The 17487-nt window shown below is 41.1% G+C and overlaps 1 protein-coding gene across 6 annotated transcripts in view; it reads left to right on the top strand.

The window, feature by feature from the left end:
- The window catches only part of LOC149318974 (paired box protein Pax-2), a 162682-nt gene that overhangs the window by 52766 nt on the left and 92429 nt on the right, over nucleotides 1–17487 (top strand). For all 6 annotated transcript variants that reach the window (XM_089507934.1, XM_089507935.1, XM_089507932.1 and 3 more), the window contains one exon: nucleotides 11549–11634. In XM_089507934.1, the coding sequence (XP_089364060.1) occupies nucleotides 11549–11634 (86 nt within the window). The remainder of the gene's footprint in view (nucleotides 1–11548; nucleotides 11635–17487) is intronic.

The following is a 17487-nucleotide window of genomic DNA, read 5'->3' as shown; positions in this document are numbered from 1 at the left end:
ATAGATGGTCAAAAATGTAACAAAAATATCAAGACATAATCAGAAGTAGAGCCCTTGCTATCCCCTGGGGTTTGGTTTTGAGATTCGTGTGGCTATCAAAATTTGTGGATGTTCATCCCATTAAATAAAATAATGCAGTAAAATGGTGTCCCTTATATAAAATCACAAAATCAATGTTTTCTTTTTGGAATTTATATATATTTAAAAATATTTTCAAGCTGTGGATGATTGAATCTGTGGATAAGGAATCTGTAACTATGGAGGGCCAACTGTATTTTGATGTTAAACAGTGCAGGAGCTCCATGACTTATTTAAGAGGTAAATCTATTTAATAGGTGCCCTTACCTATTAAAGTATGCTTTCAGGTAAGTTGGCTTTCAGGAGAGATAATTCCTGGGAGTGGGGGGAGATTGAGGAGAGGGTCAAGGGCCATAGACAGAGCCACATGTAACCTGAGAGTGCACATATCCAGCTGTTCAGATAACAATACAAGGGTAATTACAAGGGTAGCTGAGAAACAAAAACAATCAGTAATAGATCCCTCATTTAATATATCTACTGAGAGAGAGAAAGCAAGAATGAGAATGGGGAAGGGAGAGAGCTGTTGTTATTGTGTGCCTTCAAGTCATTTCTGATTTACAGGAGGAGGGTGAAGGCCAGGGTCTGGAAACCATGCCCTATGAGGAACGCCTTAGGGAGATGTGGATGTTTAGCCTGGAGAAGAGAAGGTTAAGAGGTGATATGATAGCCCTGTTTAAATACTTGAAGGGATGTCATAATGAGAGAGCTAGCTTGTTTTCTGCTGCTCCAGAGAACAGGACCTGGAACAATGGATGCAAGCTACAGGAAAAGAGATTCCACCTCAACATTAGGAGGAACTTCCTGACAGTAAGGGCTGTTCAACAGTGGAAGACACTCCCTCAGAGTCTCCCTAAGGAGTCTCCTTCCTTAGAGGTCTCTAAACAGAGGCTGGATGGCCATCTGGAGGGGATGCTTTGACTGAGAGTTGCTGCATGGCAAGGGGTTGGACTAGCTGGCCCTTGTGGTCTCTTCCAACTCTACGATTCTATGATTCTACAGCGACTCTAAAGTGTACCTGTCATGGAGTTTTCTTGGCAAGAGCTGTTCAGAGGGGGGTTGCCTTTGTCTTCCTCTGAGGCTGGGAGAGTGTGACTTGCCGAAGGTCACCCAATGGGTTTCCATGGCCGAGGAGCGATCTGACCTCTTGTTTGAAGAGTCATAGACCAATGTTGAAACCACTATACCACACTGTCTCTTTCCCTCCCCCTTTCTATATAGTTATACATTTTCTCAAAGCTACAGTATATGTTTTCTCAGAGCAGAAAGCAGGGTGCTGGTAACACCAGACAAGCTAGCAAGCACAGTGGCAAGGTCCTGGTATTCCTGGAGTGCCAGAGAGAGAGAGATAGTTCTCCATCTTGTCTCTGTAGGTTGTCTTTGCCTCCTCATTCCTGGGTGCCTCCTGACTGGGTGGGAGCAGAGGGAATAGGTTGCCTTTTGCAGAGTCAAACAGCAGCAGTTGGCTCAGCAGCAGTAGTGTGGTGTGCATTTCCCCCTGTCCAGCACTCCATTGGGGGCACAATAAGAGCTCGGGGAAATGGGAGGCCAAATATTTATTTATACATGCATATAAGAACTGGTCCAAAGGTCTATCCAATTAATAACACCTTCTGAAACAGTAGCTAGACAAAATACCTACAGATATTTACAGGATGTGAAGGGGATTTTGGATGCTCTTTTGTTTGTTCCCACTGTTTGATTGTGTCAGATATTCTTTTTCTCAAAATAGTTCAGAAAATCAAACTGGTAATCAACTGAAAAGTAGTAGTTCATAAGATTAGTTTATGTATGGTGGCAGCCCAGCAGGAATAAAAGCCAAATGAGGTTACATCTGTTGCTTAGCAGGGTGACCACAGCATGCACAGGCCCTGCCGTGTTGCTGATACCAGGAAATCTTTTTAATTATGTGTCACCTAAGGTTGCCAATAAGATTTCAGTTCTCATTCATTATAATGAGTACATTACTATGTAACATAACAAGATGCAATGTGTAGGTTTAATGCAGAACCCCTCAGGCAGATTTTGGAAGGATGGACTGATGAATAGATACATTTATACTATGTATACATACATTATATCACTCTATTGATTTTTGAAAAGTTCCAGGTCTGCCAAGCTGTAATGAGATTTTTGAACTTTGGGCTGTGATCAATGAAAGGAATATTATTGGCCTGCAGAATTGATATAACCCTTCTCCGTGGATTGTTCTGCTCTCAGGCTGCCCCTGCCCCCCACATATAGGATTCCATCAGACACTTAACCTCTTTTAGAGTGTCGTCAGGCTAAAAGGAATCTAATAGTGACACAGGACTTGTACATAGCTCTCCGGCACTATTGCTTTCCTGTCACAAATAATTTATAGCTTTCTATTTCCATCCCTTTGCCTGCACCCCACCATTGCTTCCTGGGGCTACTGCAGCGGGGGGCGGGGTATGAGTATGGAGGTAGGATCAATATAGTAACACAAGCAAAACTTCAGGGTGCTTTGTGGGAGCAAGTAAGGAACAATTATAATAACTGCTCCTTCCTGCTTTCAAGTGTAGGGCAGCTCTAGAACTTATTTCCTTCAGTACAGACATTATGGTGTTTCAGAACAAACAATATGGAACACTGTAACTGAACTGCAAGCTCCAGCTAAAAGTCCATCTAATCTTTGGTTTCCATGGACAAACATGAGATCCAGGACATCAGTACTGGAAGCCAGGTGGAGAGCGTCTGGATAAAAATTAAAGGGGAGGGAAACTACAAGGATTTTATTGTGGGAGTCTACTAAAGACCCCAGGTCAGACGGAGGAATTGGATGATGCCTTCCTCGAACAAATCATTCAGGAAAGAGAGATGTAGTGACTTCAACTATCCTGACATTTGCTGGAAGTCAAACTCAGCTAAATCCTCAAGGTCTAGCAAATTCCTCACTTGCCTCAAAGACAATTTCATTTTCCAAAAGGTGGAAGAGGCAACAATGGGGTCAGCTATTTTAGATCTGATCCTAACCAACAAGGATGACTTGGTTAATGGAGTGCAAGTGCTGGGATCCTTAGGTGGAAGTGACCATGTTCTCCTGGAGTTTGTTATACAGTGGAAATGAGAAGCCAGGCATAGTCAGACACGCATCCTAGACTTTAGGAAAGCTGATTTTAGTAAACTTAGAGAAATACTGGGGGTGATTCCATGGTCAGAAATACTAAAAGAGAAGGAGTTCAGGATGGATGGGAGTTTCTCAAAAGGGGGATATTGAAGGCACAATTTCAAACAGTTCCAGTGAGGAAGAAAAACGAGAGATGTCTCAAGAAACCAGGATGGATGACTAAGGAACATTCAACTGAGCTAAGTTTTAAACGGAACATGTATAAGAAATGGAAAAATGGGGAAATTACCAAAGAGGAATTCAAACAAATAGCGAGCGCGTGTAGGGGTAAAGTCAGAAAAGCTAAAGCGCAGAATGAACTCAGGCTTGCTAGAGAGGTTAAGAACAAAAAAAAAGGACTTTTTTGGATATGTCTGCAAGAAAAGGAAGAAGAAGGAAACGGTAGGGCCACTGCATGGAGAAGATGGCAAAATGCTAACAGGGGACAGAGAAAAAGCAGAATTACTCAACATCTTCTTTGCTTCAGTCTTCTCAGAAAAAGCAAAGGGTGCTCAATGTGAGGATAATGGAGCAGAGGACAGAACAGGGGAATTTCAGCACAGAATAAGCAAAGAGATAGTACAGGAATACCTGGTTAATCTAAATGAATATAAGTCTCCAGGACCTGATGAACTACATCCAAGGGTATTAAAAGAACTGGCAAATGTAATATCAGAGCCATTGGCAATAATCTTTGAGAACTCCTGGAGAACAGGAGAAGTCCCAGGAGACTGGAGAAGGGCAAACGTTGTCCCCATCTTCAAAAAGAGGAAGAAAGAGGATCCCAACAATTATCGTCCAGTTAGTCTGACATCAATACCAGGAAAGATTCCAGAGCTGATCATTAAACAGAGAGTCTGTGAACATCTAGAAAGCAATTCCATAATCACAAAAAGTCAACATGGGTTTCAGAGAAAGAAGTCATGCCAGACAAACCTAATCTCTTTCTTTGATAAAATTACCAGGTTGGTAGATGAAAGGAATGCTGTGGATATAGTATATCTTGATTTCAGTAAGGTCTTTGACAAGGCCAGTGGTATTCAACATCTTTATTAATGATTTGGATGACAGAATTGGGATACTTATCAAATTTGCAGATGACACCAAATTAGGAGGAGTAGCTAACACACCAGAGGACAGGATTAAAATTCAAAATGACCTGAATAGACTAGAAAGCTGGGCCACAGCTAACAAAATGAACTTCAACAGGGAGAAGTGTAAGGTACTGCACTTAGGGCGGAAAAATGAAATGCACAGATATAGGATGGGGGACACCTGACTGAACGAGAGTACATGTGAAAGGGATCTAGGAGTCCAAGTAGACCACAAGTAGAACATGAGTCAACAGTGTGATGCGGCAGCTAAAAAGGCCAGTGAAACTTTAGGCTGCATCAATAAATGTATAGTGTCTAGATCAAGGGAAGTAATAGTGCCACTTTATTCTGCTTTGGTCAGGCCCCGACCTGGAATATTGTGTCCAGTTCTGGGCGCCACAATTCAAAAAGGACATTGAGAAACTGGAGCGTGTCCAAAGGAGAGTGACTAAAATGGTGAAGGGTCTAGAAACAATGCCCTATGAGGAAAGACTCGGGGAGCTGGGGAAGTTTAGTCTGGAGAAGAGAAGGTTAAAAGGTGATATGATAGCCCTGTTTAAATATTTGAAGGGATGTCATATTGAGGAGGGAGCAAGCTTGTTTTCTGCTGCTCCAGAGAACAGGACCCAGAGCAATGGATGCAAGCTACAGGAAAAGAGATTCCACGTCAACATTAGGAAGAACTTCCTGACAGTAAGGGCTGTTCAACAGTGGAACACACTCCTTCCTCGGAGTGTAGTGGAGTCTCCTTCCTTGGAGGTCTTTAAGCAGAGGCTGGATGGCCGTCTATCTAGGATGCTTTGATTTAGATTTCCTGCATGGCAGGGGGTTGGACTGTATGGCCTTTGTGGTCTCTTCGAACTCTATGATTCTATGATTCTATGCAGGTGCCTGTGGACAACTGATATCAATACAAAGGCAATGGCAACTGATATCAGTACAAAAGCACACTTCCTAAGCATGTTCATTTTATTTACTAATCCTTTACAAGAGTGGTTCCCAAATGGTGTGGCAGGACCATCAGGACAATCAAACATAGTGACACTCCCATTTCTTTGAGATAATTCCATAGCTTCCTACTGTCAAACAGTAGTACTTTTGGTTTAATGTCATTTGAGCCCATAGACTTGTTACTTATTCATTCCCATTTAATTTAAAAATATTATCACGTCTCTTTTCTGTTGGTCAAGGATTTTTTTAGTGCTCTCCTCAAGAGCAGTGATTCAGATGTGTGTTTTCTCATGATACAAATAATCCGTTTAGCCTCTTTGCTGTCTTCTCATCTTCTCTTAACTGATCCAGATTCCTACATCATGGTTTGTTTCTTGTTTTGATATGTTGAAAAACATTTTATTGTTGTTACAGCCTTTATTATAGTTGTTTAAAATTCATCCAGGGAGCTATCATATGGCTTGCTTGAATTTGTCTTTTAACTAATCTTTTAATAAAACATTCCTAATATGAAATTCAATGGAAGTGCATTATGATTTCTGGGCAGTTTTCCACTTATGTGTATTAAATAACCATGTGCACTTTTTCTAAGGACTTTTTCAGGTGGGCAAAAGAGATGGAAGCATAGTGGGATGCTCCCATCAGTGTTACGTGAGCGGGTGAAGATTTTCAGATGAAGTTGTGTGACATCATGATAATCCTGTTAATATTCCATGAATAAAGAGGAGTTTTCCAGCTGCCTTTCATTCACAGGACTTTCCAATAAATGAAAAGCACCTGGAAAACTGTGAAGTCGAAGACTTTCATGGCCAGTATCCATAGTTTTTTGTCGGGTTTTTGGGCTATGTGGCCATGTTATAGAAGAATTTATTCCTGACGATTCGCCAGCATCTGTGGCTGGCATCTTCATTCTCTTTCACTGCTATTCTTTGATCTTGTAAATTCAGTCCCGTAACCTACTTGATTGAGTTCATCTATCTGGCATGGCATCTTCCTCTCTTTCTGCTGCCTTCTACCTTCCCTAGCATTATTATTCTAGTGAATCATGCCTTCTCATAATGTAGCCAAAGTATGACAGCCTCAGTTTCATCATCTTGGCCTGTTACAGACAGCCAAAATAAAGCTGCTTCGAGTCACAGTGGAGGTATGGTGTTTCAATGATGCATGCGTCCTAAGAATCCAGAAGCCACACCAAAGCCACACTCCAGTCCTTAGGGCTGGAGTGTGGCTTTGGTGCAACTTCTGGACTTTTAGGACGCATGCATCATTGAAACACCATACCTCCACTGTGACTCGAAGCAGCTTTATTTTGGCTGTCTGTAACAGGCCCTTGGCTCCCGGGGATAGTTCAGACTTGATCTCATTGTCTTTTTGGCTGTCCATGGTATTCTCAAGACTCTTCTCTAGCACCATGTCTCAAATGAATTGATTTTCTTTCTGTCAGCTTTTTTCACTGTCCAGCCTTCACATCTGTACATGGTGATGGAGAATATAATGGCTTTGATCATTCTGACTTTATTTCTTTACACTTAGGATCTTATCTAGTTCTTTTATGGCTGCCCTTCCCATTCTAAGTCTTCTTATTTGTTGACTGCAGTCTCCATTCTGATCAATGTTTGATCCAAGATATGGGAACTCCTTAACTACATATCATGATTCCCTCATTATCTAGGTTGAATTTAGGTAGATCCTTTGTAGTTGTTGTTGTTGTTGTTGTTGTTGTTGTTATTATTATTATTTATGTTCAGCTTTTGCACTTTCTTCTTTGACTTTCTTCAGTAATTGTTCCAAGTCCGCATGACATTTGCGAAACATTGGAAAACCAATATAATACCCACTTTAGAAGAATGGAAGATTAAAGTGAATGAGTTTGCAATCATGGACAGACTGTCCATGTACATCGCAGGAAAAGCAACCCAACAATATGAAAAACAATGGGGAGAAATAGGAAAACTTTGGCAGGAGTGATGCTTTGATATGTGTGGTGATTGATAAATGTTTATTGGAAGCTTTATATTGTACAAACTTAATAAAAAGAAAAAGAAAAAAGGAAAATAATTGTTCCAAGTCTATAAAGTTTTCTGCTAGTAGTATAGTGTCAGTCACATATCTTAACTTAAGATTGTTCCTTCTTCCTATCTTCACTCTTCCTTCTTCTTTGTCTAGACCTGCTCTTCTTATGATATTTTTCAGCATACAAGTTAAACAGGTGGGGTGATAGGATGCAGCTTTGCCTGACCCCTTTGCCAACTGGGAACCATTCTGTTTCTCTATATTCTGTTCTAACAATAGCCTCTTGTCCTAGGTTCAGATTTCTCATTAGGACTGTCAAATGTAGTGGAACCCCCATGTCTTTAAGAGTGTCCCATAGCTTTTTGTAATCTATGCAGTCAAAAGCTTTTCTATAGTACAGTGTGCCCTTCTCTTACGTGGAGGATCCGTTCCGCACACACACACACACACCGGCGTAAGAGAAAAAACGTGAATGCTCAAGCCCCATTCAAATGAATGGGGCTTGTGCCCATGGCGGCGCAACACCGTTATTTCCTTCCGGCATGCGGCTCCCTTGCTTCCATCATGGCTTACAGCATATGCACCATTATCTCCTTCCAGCGTGCAGCTCCCTCGCTTCCACCACAGCTTCCGGCATATGTTGGAAGCCGTGTAAAATGCGCCCGCATATAAGGTGGGTGCACTGTATATAAAGCACATGCTGATTTTTTCTCCCTGGAATTCCTTGGTGCACTTCATTAACCATCATATGTGGTTAATGAAGGTTCCTAGTGCCTCTTCCTTTTCTGAACCCTGCCTGCCCCTCTGGGATTTCTCTCTCCATATATGATTGAAGTTTATGCTGCAGCATTTTAAGCATAATTTTCCTTATGAGGGAAATTAATGCTATGGCACTATAATTGCTGCAGTCTTTTGTGTGTCCTTTTTTGTGGATGAGGATGTATATTGATAATTTCCAGTCTGATGGCAACTGTTTTGTTTTCCATATTTGTTTGTATATCACTAGAGTTGATTCTGTCTGTGTGAATTGTAGCAATTCTGTTGGAATTATCATCTGTTCTTGGTGATATATTTTCCCCAATATCTTCACTGCAACTTCTATCTCACTCTCTAGGATTTGGGGTTCACTTTCGTATGGTTCTTCATTCCATGCGTTATTCATTTTTTCCCCTTCTCTTTTATGTAACTCTTCTATGTATTGTTTCTATCATCTTTATTTCTTCTTGATCTTGTAACATGTTCTTCTTCTGATCGTATAACATTCCTGCCCTTGGATTGAACTTTCCTTTGAGTTCCCACATCTTGAGGAAGAGGTATCTCCTTCTTCCTTTTTTGTTGTTGTCTTCTGTGTCTCTGCATTGGTTATTGCAATAGTTTTCTTTATGCTGCACACTAATCATTGAAGAGTTACATGGCTTTGTTCCTATCCCTCTTTTCGTTTGCTTCTCTTCTTTCTTTTATTGATTGAATTGCTTCATTTGTTATCCATTGTTTCTTCTCTTTCTTTTTGGACACTGTTAGTATCTTTCTGCATTTTTTCTTGACTACTGTATGTCCTTGGCTTCTGACCATAGTTCTTCTGGCAGGGACGTAGCCAAGGGAGGGTCCTTGCGGTCCGGACCCCCCTTCCATTAGAAAAATGAATAGTGTGTGCTGCTGCGCCGCCACACCCAGGCCCCATTATAATGGTGGCACTTAGTCTGGACCCCCCCTTCCTAAAATCCTGGCTACGTCCCTGCTTCTGGTTCCTAGTCGATTATGCTTAATAGTGCAAATCTATTTCTTACATTGTTTGTAAATTTTGTTGATATATTGTTCATATTATATTTTAGTATGATGATTTTTTTCCCTTAGCTTTACTCTAATTTTTGTTATAAGTAGTTCACGATCTGTTCCACTGTCAGTGCCTGGTCTAGTTTTTGCTGCAAAAATGGAGCTTCTCCATCTTTTTCTTCCAGTTATATAATTATCTGATTTTTGTATTGGCCATCTGTGATGTCAATGTGTATTGTCTCCTCTGGTTGTATGAAGAAGGTATTTGCAATGAATAGATTGTTGGCCTCACAAAATTCTATTAGTTTATCTCCTGCTTCATTTCTTGTACCTAGTCTGAATCTTCTTGGAGTTTTTTATTCTTCTTTGCTACCAACTTTAGCATACCAGTCTTCTATGATTAACCTGCAAGAATGTGTTGCTGTGTTGTCAATTTCTTTCTGGACTCCTTCATAGAAACTCTGAATTTCTTCTGCCACTGCCTCTGCCTCTGTGGTTGGTGCATATACTTGGATTATTTTGATATTTATAGGTTTTTTCTGAAGCATCACTGTCATCATTCCTTGCATTGAGCCATGACAGTTAAAGCAGTGTTAAATTGCATTATTTCTGTAATGTAGATGCAGCCAAGGACTCATAGATATTTAGCTGGAAAGAAGGCAAGAAGAAAAGATACATTTTTCTACTTTCCCTCAATTTGGTGGACTTGAACAAGTTGAGGTGGATTCAGAGGCGTGTGGTAAATACTCTCTCTCTCCCTGTGTGTGAGTACCTGCTGAAAATCATAATATTGGAATCTTACATAATGGAGAGAATCAAGATATTAACAATGCTGAATGCAGCAGAGGGTGGGCATGAGAGTGTGCAGCCCTGCAGTTACCATTTTGACAAGGAGCCTCTTGTTTATGGCTTAGCCCTCCTTTGAAGGTAGCTAAAGAATCCTCCACATTTAGCTATTTTGTGTTGTTTTAATATACAGAGCAACAGCAAAATGACTTAGGGAGCTGGGGACGTTTAGCCTGGAGAAAAGAAGGTTAAAAGGTGATATGATAGCCCTGTTTAAATATTTGAAGGAATGTCATATTGAGGAGGGAACAAGCTTGTTTTCTGCTGCTTCAGAGAACAGGACCCAAAACAATGGATGCAAGCTGCAGGAAAAGAGATTCCACCACAACATTAGTAGGAACTTCCTGATAGTAAGGGCTGTTCGACAGTGGAACACATTCCCTTGGAGAATATTGGAGTTTCCTCTCTTGGAAGTCTTTAAACAGAGGCTGGATGGTCATCTGTTGGGGATGCTTTGATTGGGATTTTCTGAATGGCAGGGGGTTGGACTGGATGGCCCTTGTGCTCTTTTCCAACTCTATGATCTGCTCTAGAATCTTTCCTGGTATTGATTTCCTTCCCTTTCCTTTTTAAATGTCCCAACAAATTTCACTTCTACTGTTATCTCTTTAGTGTTTTACTAGGATCTAATAAGAAAATAATTAGTCTAAGAAATGGGTGCAAGGAATGAGAAGACTTTTCCTTCTCCCTTTAAAAAGCATCCTGGAGTTGAACTGTAGCCTCACAGGTTTTGATTGTAGTGAGGGAAAGCATTTCATGGCTAGGCAGGCAAATCAAACAAAAACAAGGAGGATTGCCTTGTTGAAAACCTGAACCCACCCACAGAACAAAAAACCACAAAGGATAACTCTTGGGACACTGTGAAGCTCTTAACACTAGGCCTTGGGAAAAGGGGCACTAGGTTAAACCATATCTTTTGTGGTGTACATGTATGAGTCTTTAAGTCACCTGCTGACTTATGGTAACCCCATGAATTTCATAGGGTTTTCTTAGGCAAAGAATACTCTAGAGTTGATTTTTCCAGTTCATGTGATATGTTGTTGTGTGCCTTGAAGTTATTTTTGACTTATGACAACCGTAAAGTGAACCTTTCACAGGGTTTTCTTGACAAGATTTGTTCAGAGTGGTACCTGTATATTTTCCTTCCTTGTGTGCTTTGGTAAAACAGTTATGATTGGGGAAAAACCATGGGAAGAGCTTAAACTGGCCACAATACCATGGTTTCCCAACAGATACTGCATTGCATTCTGTAAACGTCTTGGGTCTCCTGACATCTAATTGCATCCAAAGGTCTATGTGTCTTTTAATTTTTTTAAATATATTTTGCTACCATTGTTAGTCAGTATTAATGGCCAGTTTGTCAAACTCTTTTTGAGAATGAAACCATGACATTACCCTTCTCTCCTTTATAGGAAGGGAAATTTGGTCCTAGATGGTTAAGCAGTAGGTAGTGAGTAGTAGATTTATTCTCTTTGATGAAGAGAGAGTCGTTTGATCATGGAGACAGAAATCTTAACACAAGTCTGCCATCCTTCTCTTCCTCCAAACACATTATATATCTGATTTTTATGGATCAGTCCACTCATTAAATCTGATTTTCAATCTGCAGAGTCCATCATAGTGGTTCAGATTAATGTATTTGTTGTTGTTGTTGTTATGGCAGGATCATCAGAACCAAAGTGCAGCAGCCTTTCCACCCGACACCAGATGGGACCGGGACAGGAGTGAGTGCACCTGGACACACTATAGGTAAGGAGAAAAAATGAGGTAGTGCAGCAGGAGAAGAAAAGTTGGGATTTGAGTGATCAAAGATTCAATACAGTGAAACAAAAGGACAGTACTAGATGAGGTAAAGCAACTCCCAGGGATGAGCCTCAAAGGCCAAAGAGGCAAGAAGCTCAAGGTTAGATCTTGTTCACAGCAGACATGTACTATAGTGTCATCTTGTAGCTGCTTTCGTGACATGTTTTTTTCCCCATTTTTATATGTCTGCTTGCAGTTCTATTGCTTGGTGCATTTCTGTGACAACATATCTCTGTTAGGGAAGTCAGTAGCTACTAGCAAGTTGTTCTGTAACAGTGTGAATAATCCCATGCAATGTCTTCCTCTTTCCATATTTCCAGCATTCATTGGAATGAGAATATCCTGAACAGAGCTTGACTGCAGTGCAGATAAGATGCTGGTCTCAAAAAAAATTTCTGATGCAAGAGTGTGATTGCAGAGAAACACATATAACAAACTTTGCTCACCTCGCCTTAGAACAACGGTGGCTCCATTAGCATAGTTTCCTACCCTAAATAATGCTTAGAGAGGGCAGGAAATAGCCTTTCTGCTGCCATTTTTCATTTAGAAAGAGGGAAGAAAACACAGTTGTAGTAGAGAAGGACAGTTCACAGAGAATTAAATGGGTTACATAGTTTGGCAGGGTCCAGGAAGGATAGCGCTCTCTCTCTCTCTCTCTCTGTCCCTTACACACACACACACACACACACACACACACACACACACACACACGGTGAAACTGGAAAGACCCAGAAGAGCATTTCTACTTTTCCAATAAGTTCTAATTTGTAAAAGACTGGATCTTTTTGTTCATGTTGACAAAACAAGGTGTGATGGGAGATCCCTTGTTTTAGGGAAGAATCATAAACCCAAAAGTTTCTGGAAGTATGACTCATAACCCCCAAATTGAGGAATAATGAGGGAAAATGAGGTAGCATGCCTGAGAGTCCCCATGGGTACCACTTTTAACTCTTTAAGAAAAGGAATTATGGCCATTGCTAAGGAGAAGACAATTGCTATTATGCAGCAATAGTTGTCTTTTTTCAAGTGTTCCATAGAAAACCATGCATTTGAAGGGTTCTTGAAGGGTACTAGAGGAAGAGGAATACAGTAAGTTCTCCGAGGTGGGAAAAGATGCATCTTTCATGCACCATATAGACTGTTTCTGCCAGCCACCTAAACTAGTTCCTAAGGCCTCTGTAGAAATGTTATCAACACTCTTTTTTTCATCAAAACACACAAAACTGTTTCCAGGATCCTTGGCTTCACCCTTCTACATTATAACGGTAGCTTTCTATTTCTCTTCCACCTCAACCTTCAAGTACACAAATAGACTCTCATTTGCAACTAGGTCCTTCCTTTCTCATTAACAGGATGCAGTCTTCTAGCTGGAAGAGCATTCTGGGCCATGGTAATGATACTATCAGCTCCTAACAGTAGTCAGTGCATCAGTGACTAGACTGCTGTTGCACTCAGCTTTGCTAAGGGAAAAGCATTTTCTAGGTAACAATTATTGTGTAGTTTCAATATTACAGGGAAATTGTATTTTTTGTTTAAACAAAAGCATATTTGAGGCAGAAAAACAAATTATTTTTTTCAAAACCAGTGTTTATATGTTCATCATAGCTGGTTATTTAAGGATCAGCTTATATTCTGTGATTCAAATCTTTGGATTGATTAGGTCACAGCAGTAATGCAGAAGGAAGGTTGATTTTTCGTCTTTAGTCAGACCATATAGCTCTCATGTGGCTTCACCACAACATCCTGTAGAGTTCCACAGTATTAATTTTATTTCTGTAGGAGTTCTGTTAACTAACAGCATACCAGAACTTTCAAAAGGAAGCTTTGGAACTGCATAAGCTGTAACAGCATATGCTAAGAAAATGAATTATAATTCATATTCTTAGCATGTGTCATTACAACATAACAATATACTTGTGTATACATACTTTGTTGCTTAGTCATAGTTGATGACATCTGAAGAAGCCAATGTGGCTGCACAGCTAATTCAAAGAGGAAATAAAAAGAAAAAGGAGTATGTATACAGAATGGAAGGACAGGCAAATCACCAAGGAAGAGTAGAGATGTGTATCCCAAGCTTGAAAGAATAGTATAAGGAAAGCTAAAGCTAAAGCTCAAAATGAGCAGATTAACTAGGCTGTGTTACAGACCGCCCAGAAGGGGTGGTCTCGCGCCGCTGCTGGTTGCAGCATGGAGGAGTTGTAGCAGCCAAACCGCACAACTCCTCCGCTCTGCAAATAAGAAGCGCCAAAATGGTGCTTCTCTTTGCAGCGCAGATATAACGCTGCGAGGCGCCAATGGCGTACTCACAGCATCATATAAGCTGTGCGACGTGTGGACGCAGCGCGTCCACTACGTAAAGATGGCGGCCCCTGTGTGGAACGGGCATCACCATTTTGTACGGACTCGGTCCGTATTAGGGTTAGGGGCATCCGGCTCCTTTCTAAACCTAATATGGACTCAGTCCGTACTATAGGCCCGATTGTAACGGGCCTAGGCAAGCAAAGGACACTAAGGGGCCTTTTCAGATACAAGAGTGGAATTGCTGTTCAGTAAGGATGACATGGGCGGGTTACACACCGCCACTTCCGACGCACTCCATGCGTGCTAGGGTTACGAAGGGGCGTCCTAGGGTTAGGAAGAGTTGCCCCTTCCTAACCTGCCCCAGCCCCAACACGCGCGGAGCACATCGTAAATGGTGGCGCCCATCCACATGGGCACCGCCATTTTGATGTCTTGGATGCTGTGCGTCCAGACGTGTCGCGGCGGAAGTGACGCCGCGAGGGCGCGCTCCGCCCCTTGTGGCACCACTTCCGCGTTCTGAAAAGGAGCGCCATTTCGGCGTTCCTTTTTCGCTGCGGAGGGAAGCCTCGCGGTCTGGCTGCTGGGACTTCCCTCCACAGCGAATGGCGGCGGCGGGAAAACGGCCCCTAGAGGGCCATCTGTAACCCGCCAGAATGTTAATTGCACAATGAAAAAGCAGAACTACTCAATACACATTTTGCTTTGTTTCCCCCTCTGCAGCAGCAGAGAGTTTGGAAAGGAATCTGAATTGCAAATCAAGATTGGCAGGGGGTTAGGAATCATAAAAATATTCTAAGCAAGTTCACATTTTCAGAGCCGGATGAACTGCATTCTAAAGTTTTGAAGGAACTTGCTGATGTACTCCCTGGACCTCTTGCCATAATTTTCACAGAAATTTTGGAGTGTAGCAAAGTGTCTAAGGAATGGAGAAGATCCAGGAAACTATAGGCCAGACAGGCTAACTTCAACCAGGAAAAATATTAGAACAGATTATATATAATTCTGTTTGCAACTATCTTGATGACAATGCAATGATCAGTAGGAGCCAGCATGGAGTTGTCAAGAACAAATCCTGCCAAATTTTCTATCTTTTTAAAAATCAGATCACTAGTTTAGTAGATGTTGAGAATAATGTGGATGACATTTATCTGGATTTCAGAAAAGCATTTGATAAGGTCTCCCCTAATGGAATAGATTGAAACTCTGTCAGATGGATCAATAATTGGCGGGAAAAACATGCTTAGAGAGCCATCATCAGTGGATGAAATACAAACTGGAAGGAGACCTTGGTTCTGTCCTAGGACCATTACGCTTCAACATTTTTACCAGTAACTTGGAGAATAAGGTGTAGGGAATCATTTTCAAGTTTGTTGATTACATAGAAATGGGGAAAGTAGCTAACACGTTGGAAGATAGGAACAGAATCAAAATGACCTTGAAAAACTAAAAATTGGGCAAAAATTAATAAAATGAAATTCAGTGGAGATGTATACAAAGCTCTACAGTTAGGCCACAAAAACTAAATGCACAGATATAGGATAGTGGGTACATGGTTCAGCAGTACTACCTGTGAAAAGGATCTGGGGATTATTGCTCATCATAAGGTAAACATGAGACAGCAGTGTGATGCTGCAGCAAAAAACAAACAAAAAAGTAAAAAGCAAATGCTCTTTTACCCTGCATTAATAGAAACATGAGCCCTGTACAAACTGGCGAAAAATGCCGGCCTGTGGGCAGGGCAAGGGCTAAGCATCCGTATGCTTCAAGCCCAGGGTGTCATTGTGGCGCAAGCCGGCCTATATGGCATGCACCACAATGATGCGCCTCTGGCACAGTGCCCAAATGGTGTAGCGCTAAAGGGGCATCATCACACCACGTGGTGGTGGCTATGGCGCCCCTCCGGGACACAAAAAGACCTTTTTGTGCTCTACAGAGGCTGGATTGGTGCCACGGCATGCAGTTGTTGTGGCAACAATCTGGCCAGTAAAGGGGCAGCTGCAGACCGCCTTTGGGGTGGTCTGTATACCCCATAGTTTCCAAGCTGAAGGAGGTAATACTCCCACTTTATCCTGTGCTGATCAGGTATCATCTGCATTCAGTTTTGGATGCCTCATTTTAATGATCTGGATATAGACAAATTGGAGCAGATTAAGTCAATGAGGATGATAAGAGGTACAAAGAATGAAACATATATAGGAAGGTGGCTTGACATGTTTAGCTTGCTGAAGAGAAGACTGATAGATGACAATATTGCACTATCTCAAGGGCTGCCTCAGAGTGTAAGACTAGGTGTAATGGTTTGAAATTACAGCTAGGTAGGTTTCGATTGAATATTACAAGAAACATCTTGATAGAGCAGTCTACATATACAGCAAGAGAAACTCCACAAAAGTGCAGATCTGTTCACACTGTGTCACACAAAAGGGATTCTGGTTAAATTTTTGCACCCACTGAAACCAGTGGCAGTCCCTTGGCCAGTGGACAGACCATCCTTAGCAGTGTGTCTTTCATCAGCAGTGGGTACTCATGGCCTAATCCAGCAATTTGCTTAGATTTGTATATGAATAACCAAAGACAGAACCTGAGCAGAACAATGGAGGACAGGAGGTCTTGGAGATGTCTCATCCACTGGGTTGCTATGAGTTGAGGCTGTCAAAGTCAAAACTAAAAACATCATGTAGAAAAATATTTTCTTTTAAAAATGTTTTTCTTAGAACTGTGACAACAGCTGTCATTTTAGAAGAGGCCTTCTCCTTTTGTATGGGAGAAGGCCTCTTTTAAAATGGTAGAACTCACCAAAATGACAGCGACGCAAAGAAATCCAGTAAGCTCAGGAAACGACGACATTAGTTCAAGTAAGTGGTATAAATCCCAACACATTTTACGCAATTAGCTCTTCATCAGAGAACTGTCAGAAAAAGAATTAACACACATCTATTGCAGGTTCAGCAACCACTGTAGGAATCACTAGGTCAGTGGCTCATTTTGGAGTGAGTCATCTAAGAAATTGAAATAGATATGGACTATTTCTTTTTCTGTCACTTCCTTGATAAAGAGCTAATTGCTCTTTTTAGACACTGGGATTTATACTACTTGGATTAATATTGGAGACATTTGTCTCCTGCATCTGCTGAATGTCTACTTTTTTCTTTAAAAATTAGGTCCCTGTTTCATTCCACACCTTGTCTTTTTGTAAAAATGTTTCTCTTAGCTTGCAATTTGGGTATGCATCATTACTAAACATACGTTTAATTTTTTAAACGGTTTACTACTTGATTAATCAAGACCATATTTTAATCACTTCAAAGCTTTTTAAGATAATTCCTCATAATACTAATCAGCACCGGATGTATTTTATTTATTAATGTAAGTTTATTTATTAGCTGCTGGTCTCAATAGTAAAGCAAAAGAACACACTTCCCTATGGCTTAGAGGTGCAGGTGGACACAGTTCAGGCTTTAACCCTGAAACCAAAAAGGGTGGAAATTAAGTTAC

The sequence above is a fragment of the Sceloporus occidentalis genome, unplaced genomic scaffold (genome assembly GCF_023333645.1).
Source record: "Sceloporus occidentalis isolate IW3139 unplaced genomic scaffold, rSceOcc1.0.p SCAF_2, whole genome shotgun sequence".
Taxonomy (NCBI): domain Eukaryota; kingdom Metazoa; phylum Chordata; class Lepidosauria; order Squamata; family Phrynosomatidae; genus Sceloporus; species Sceloporus occidentalis.
This window is presented reverse-complemented; position numbering and strand designations above follow the sequence as displayed.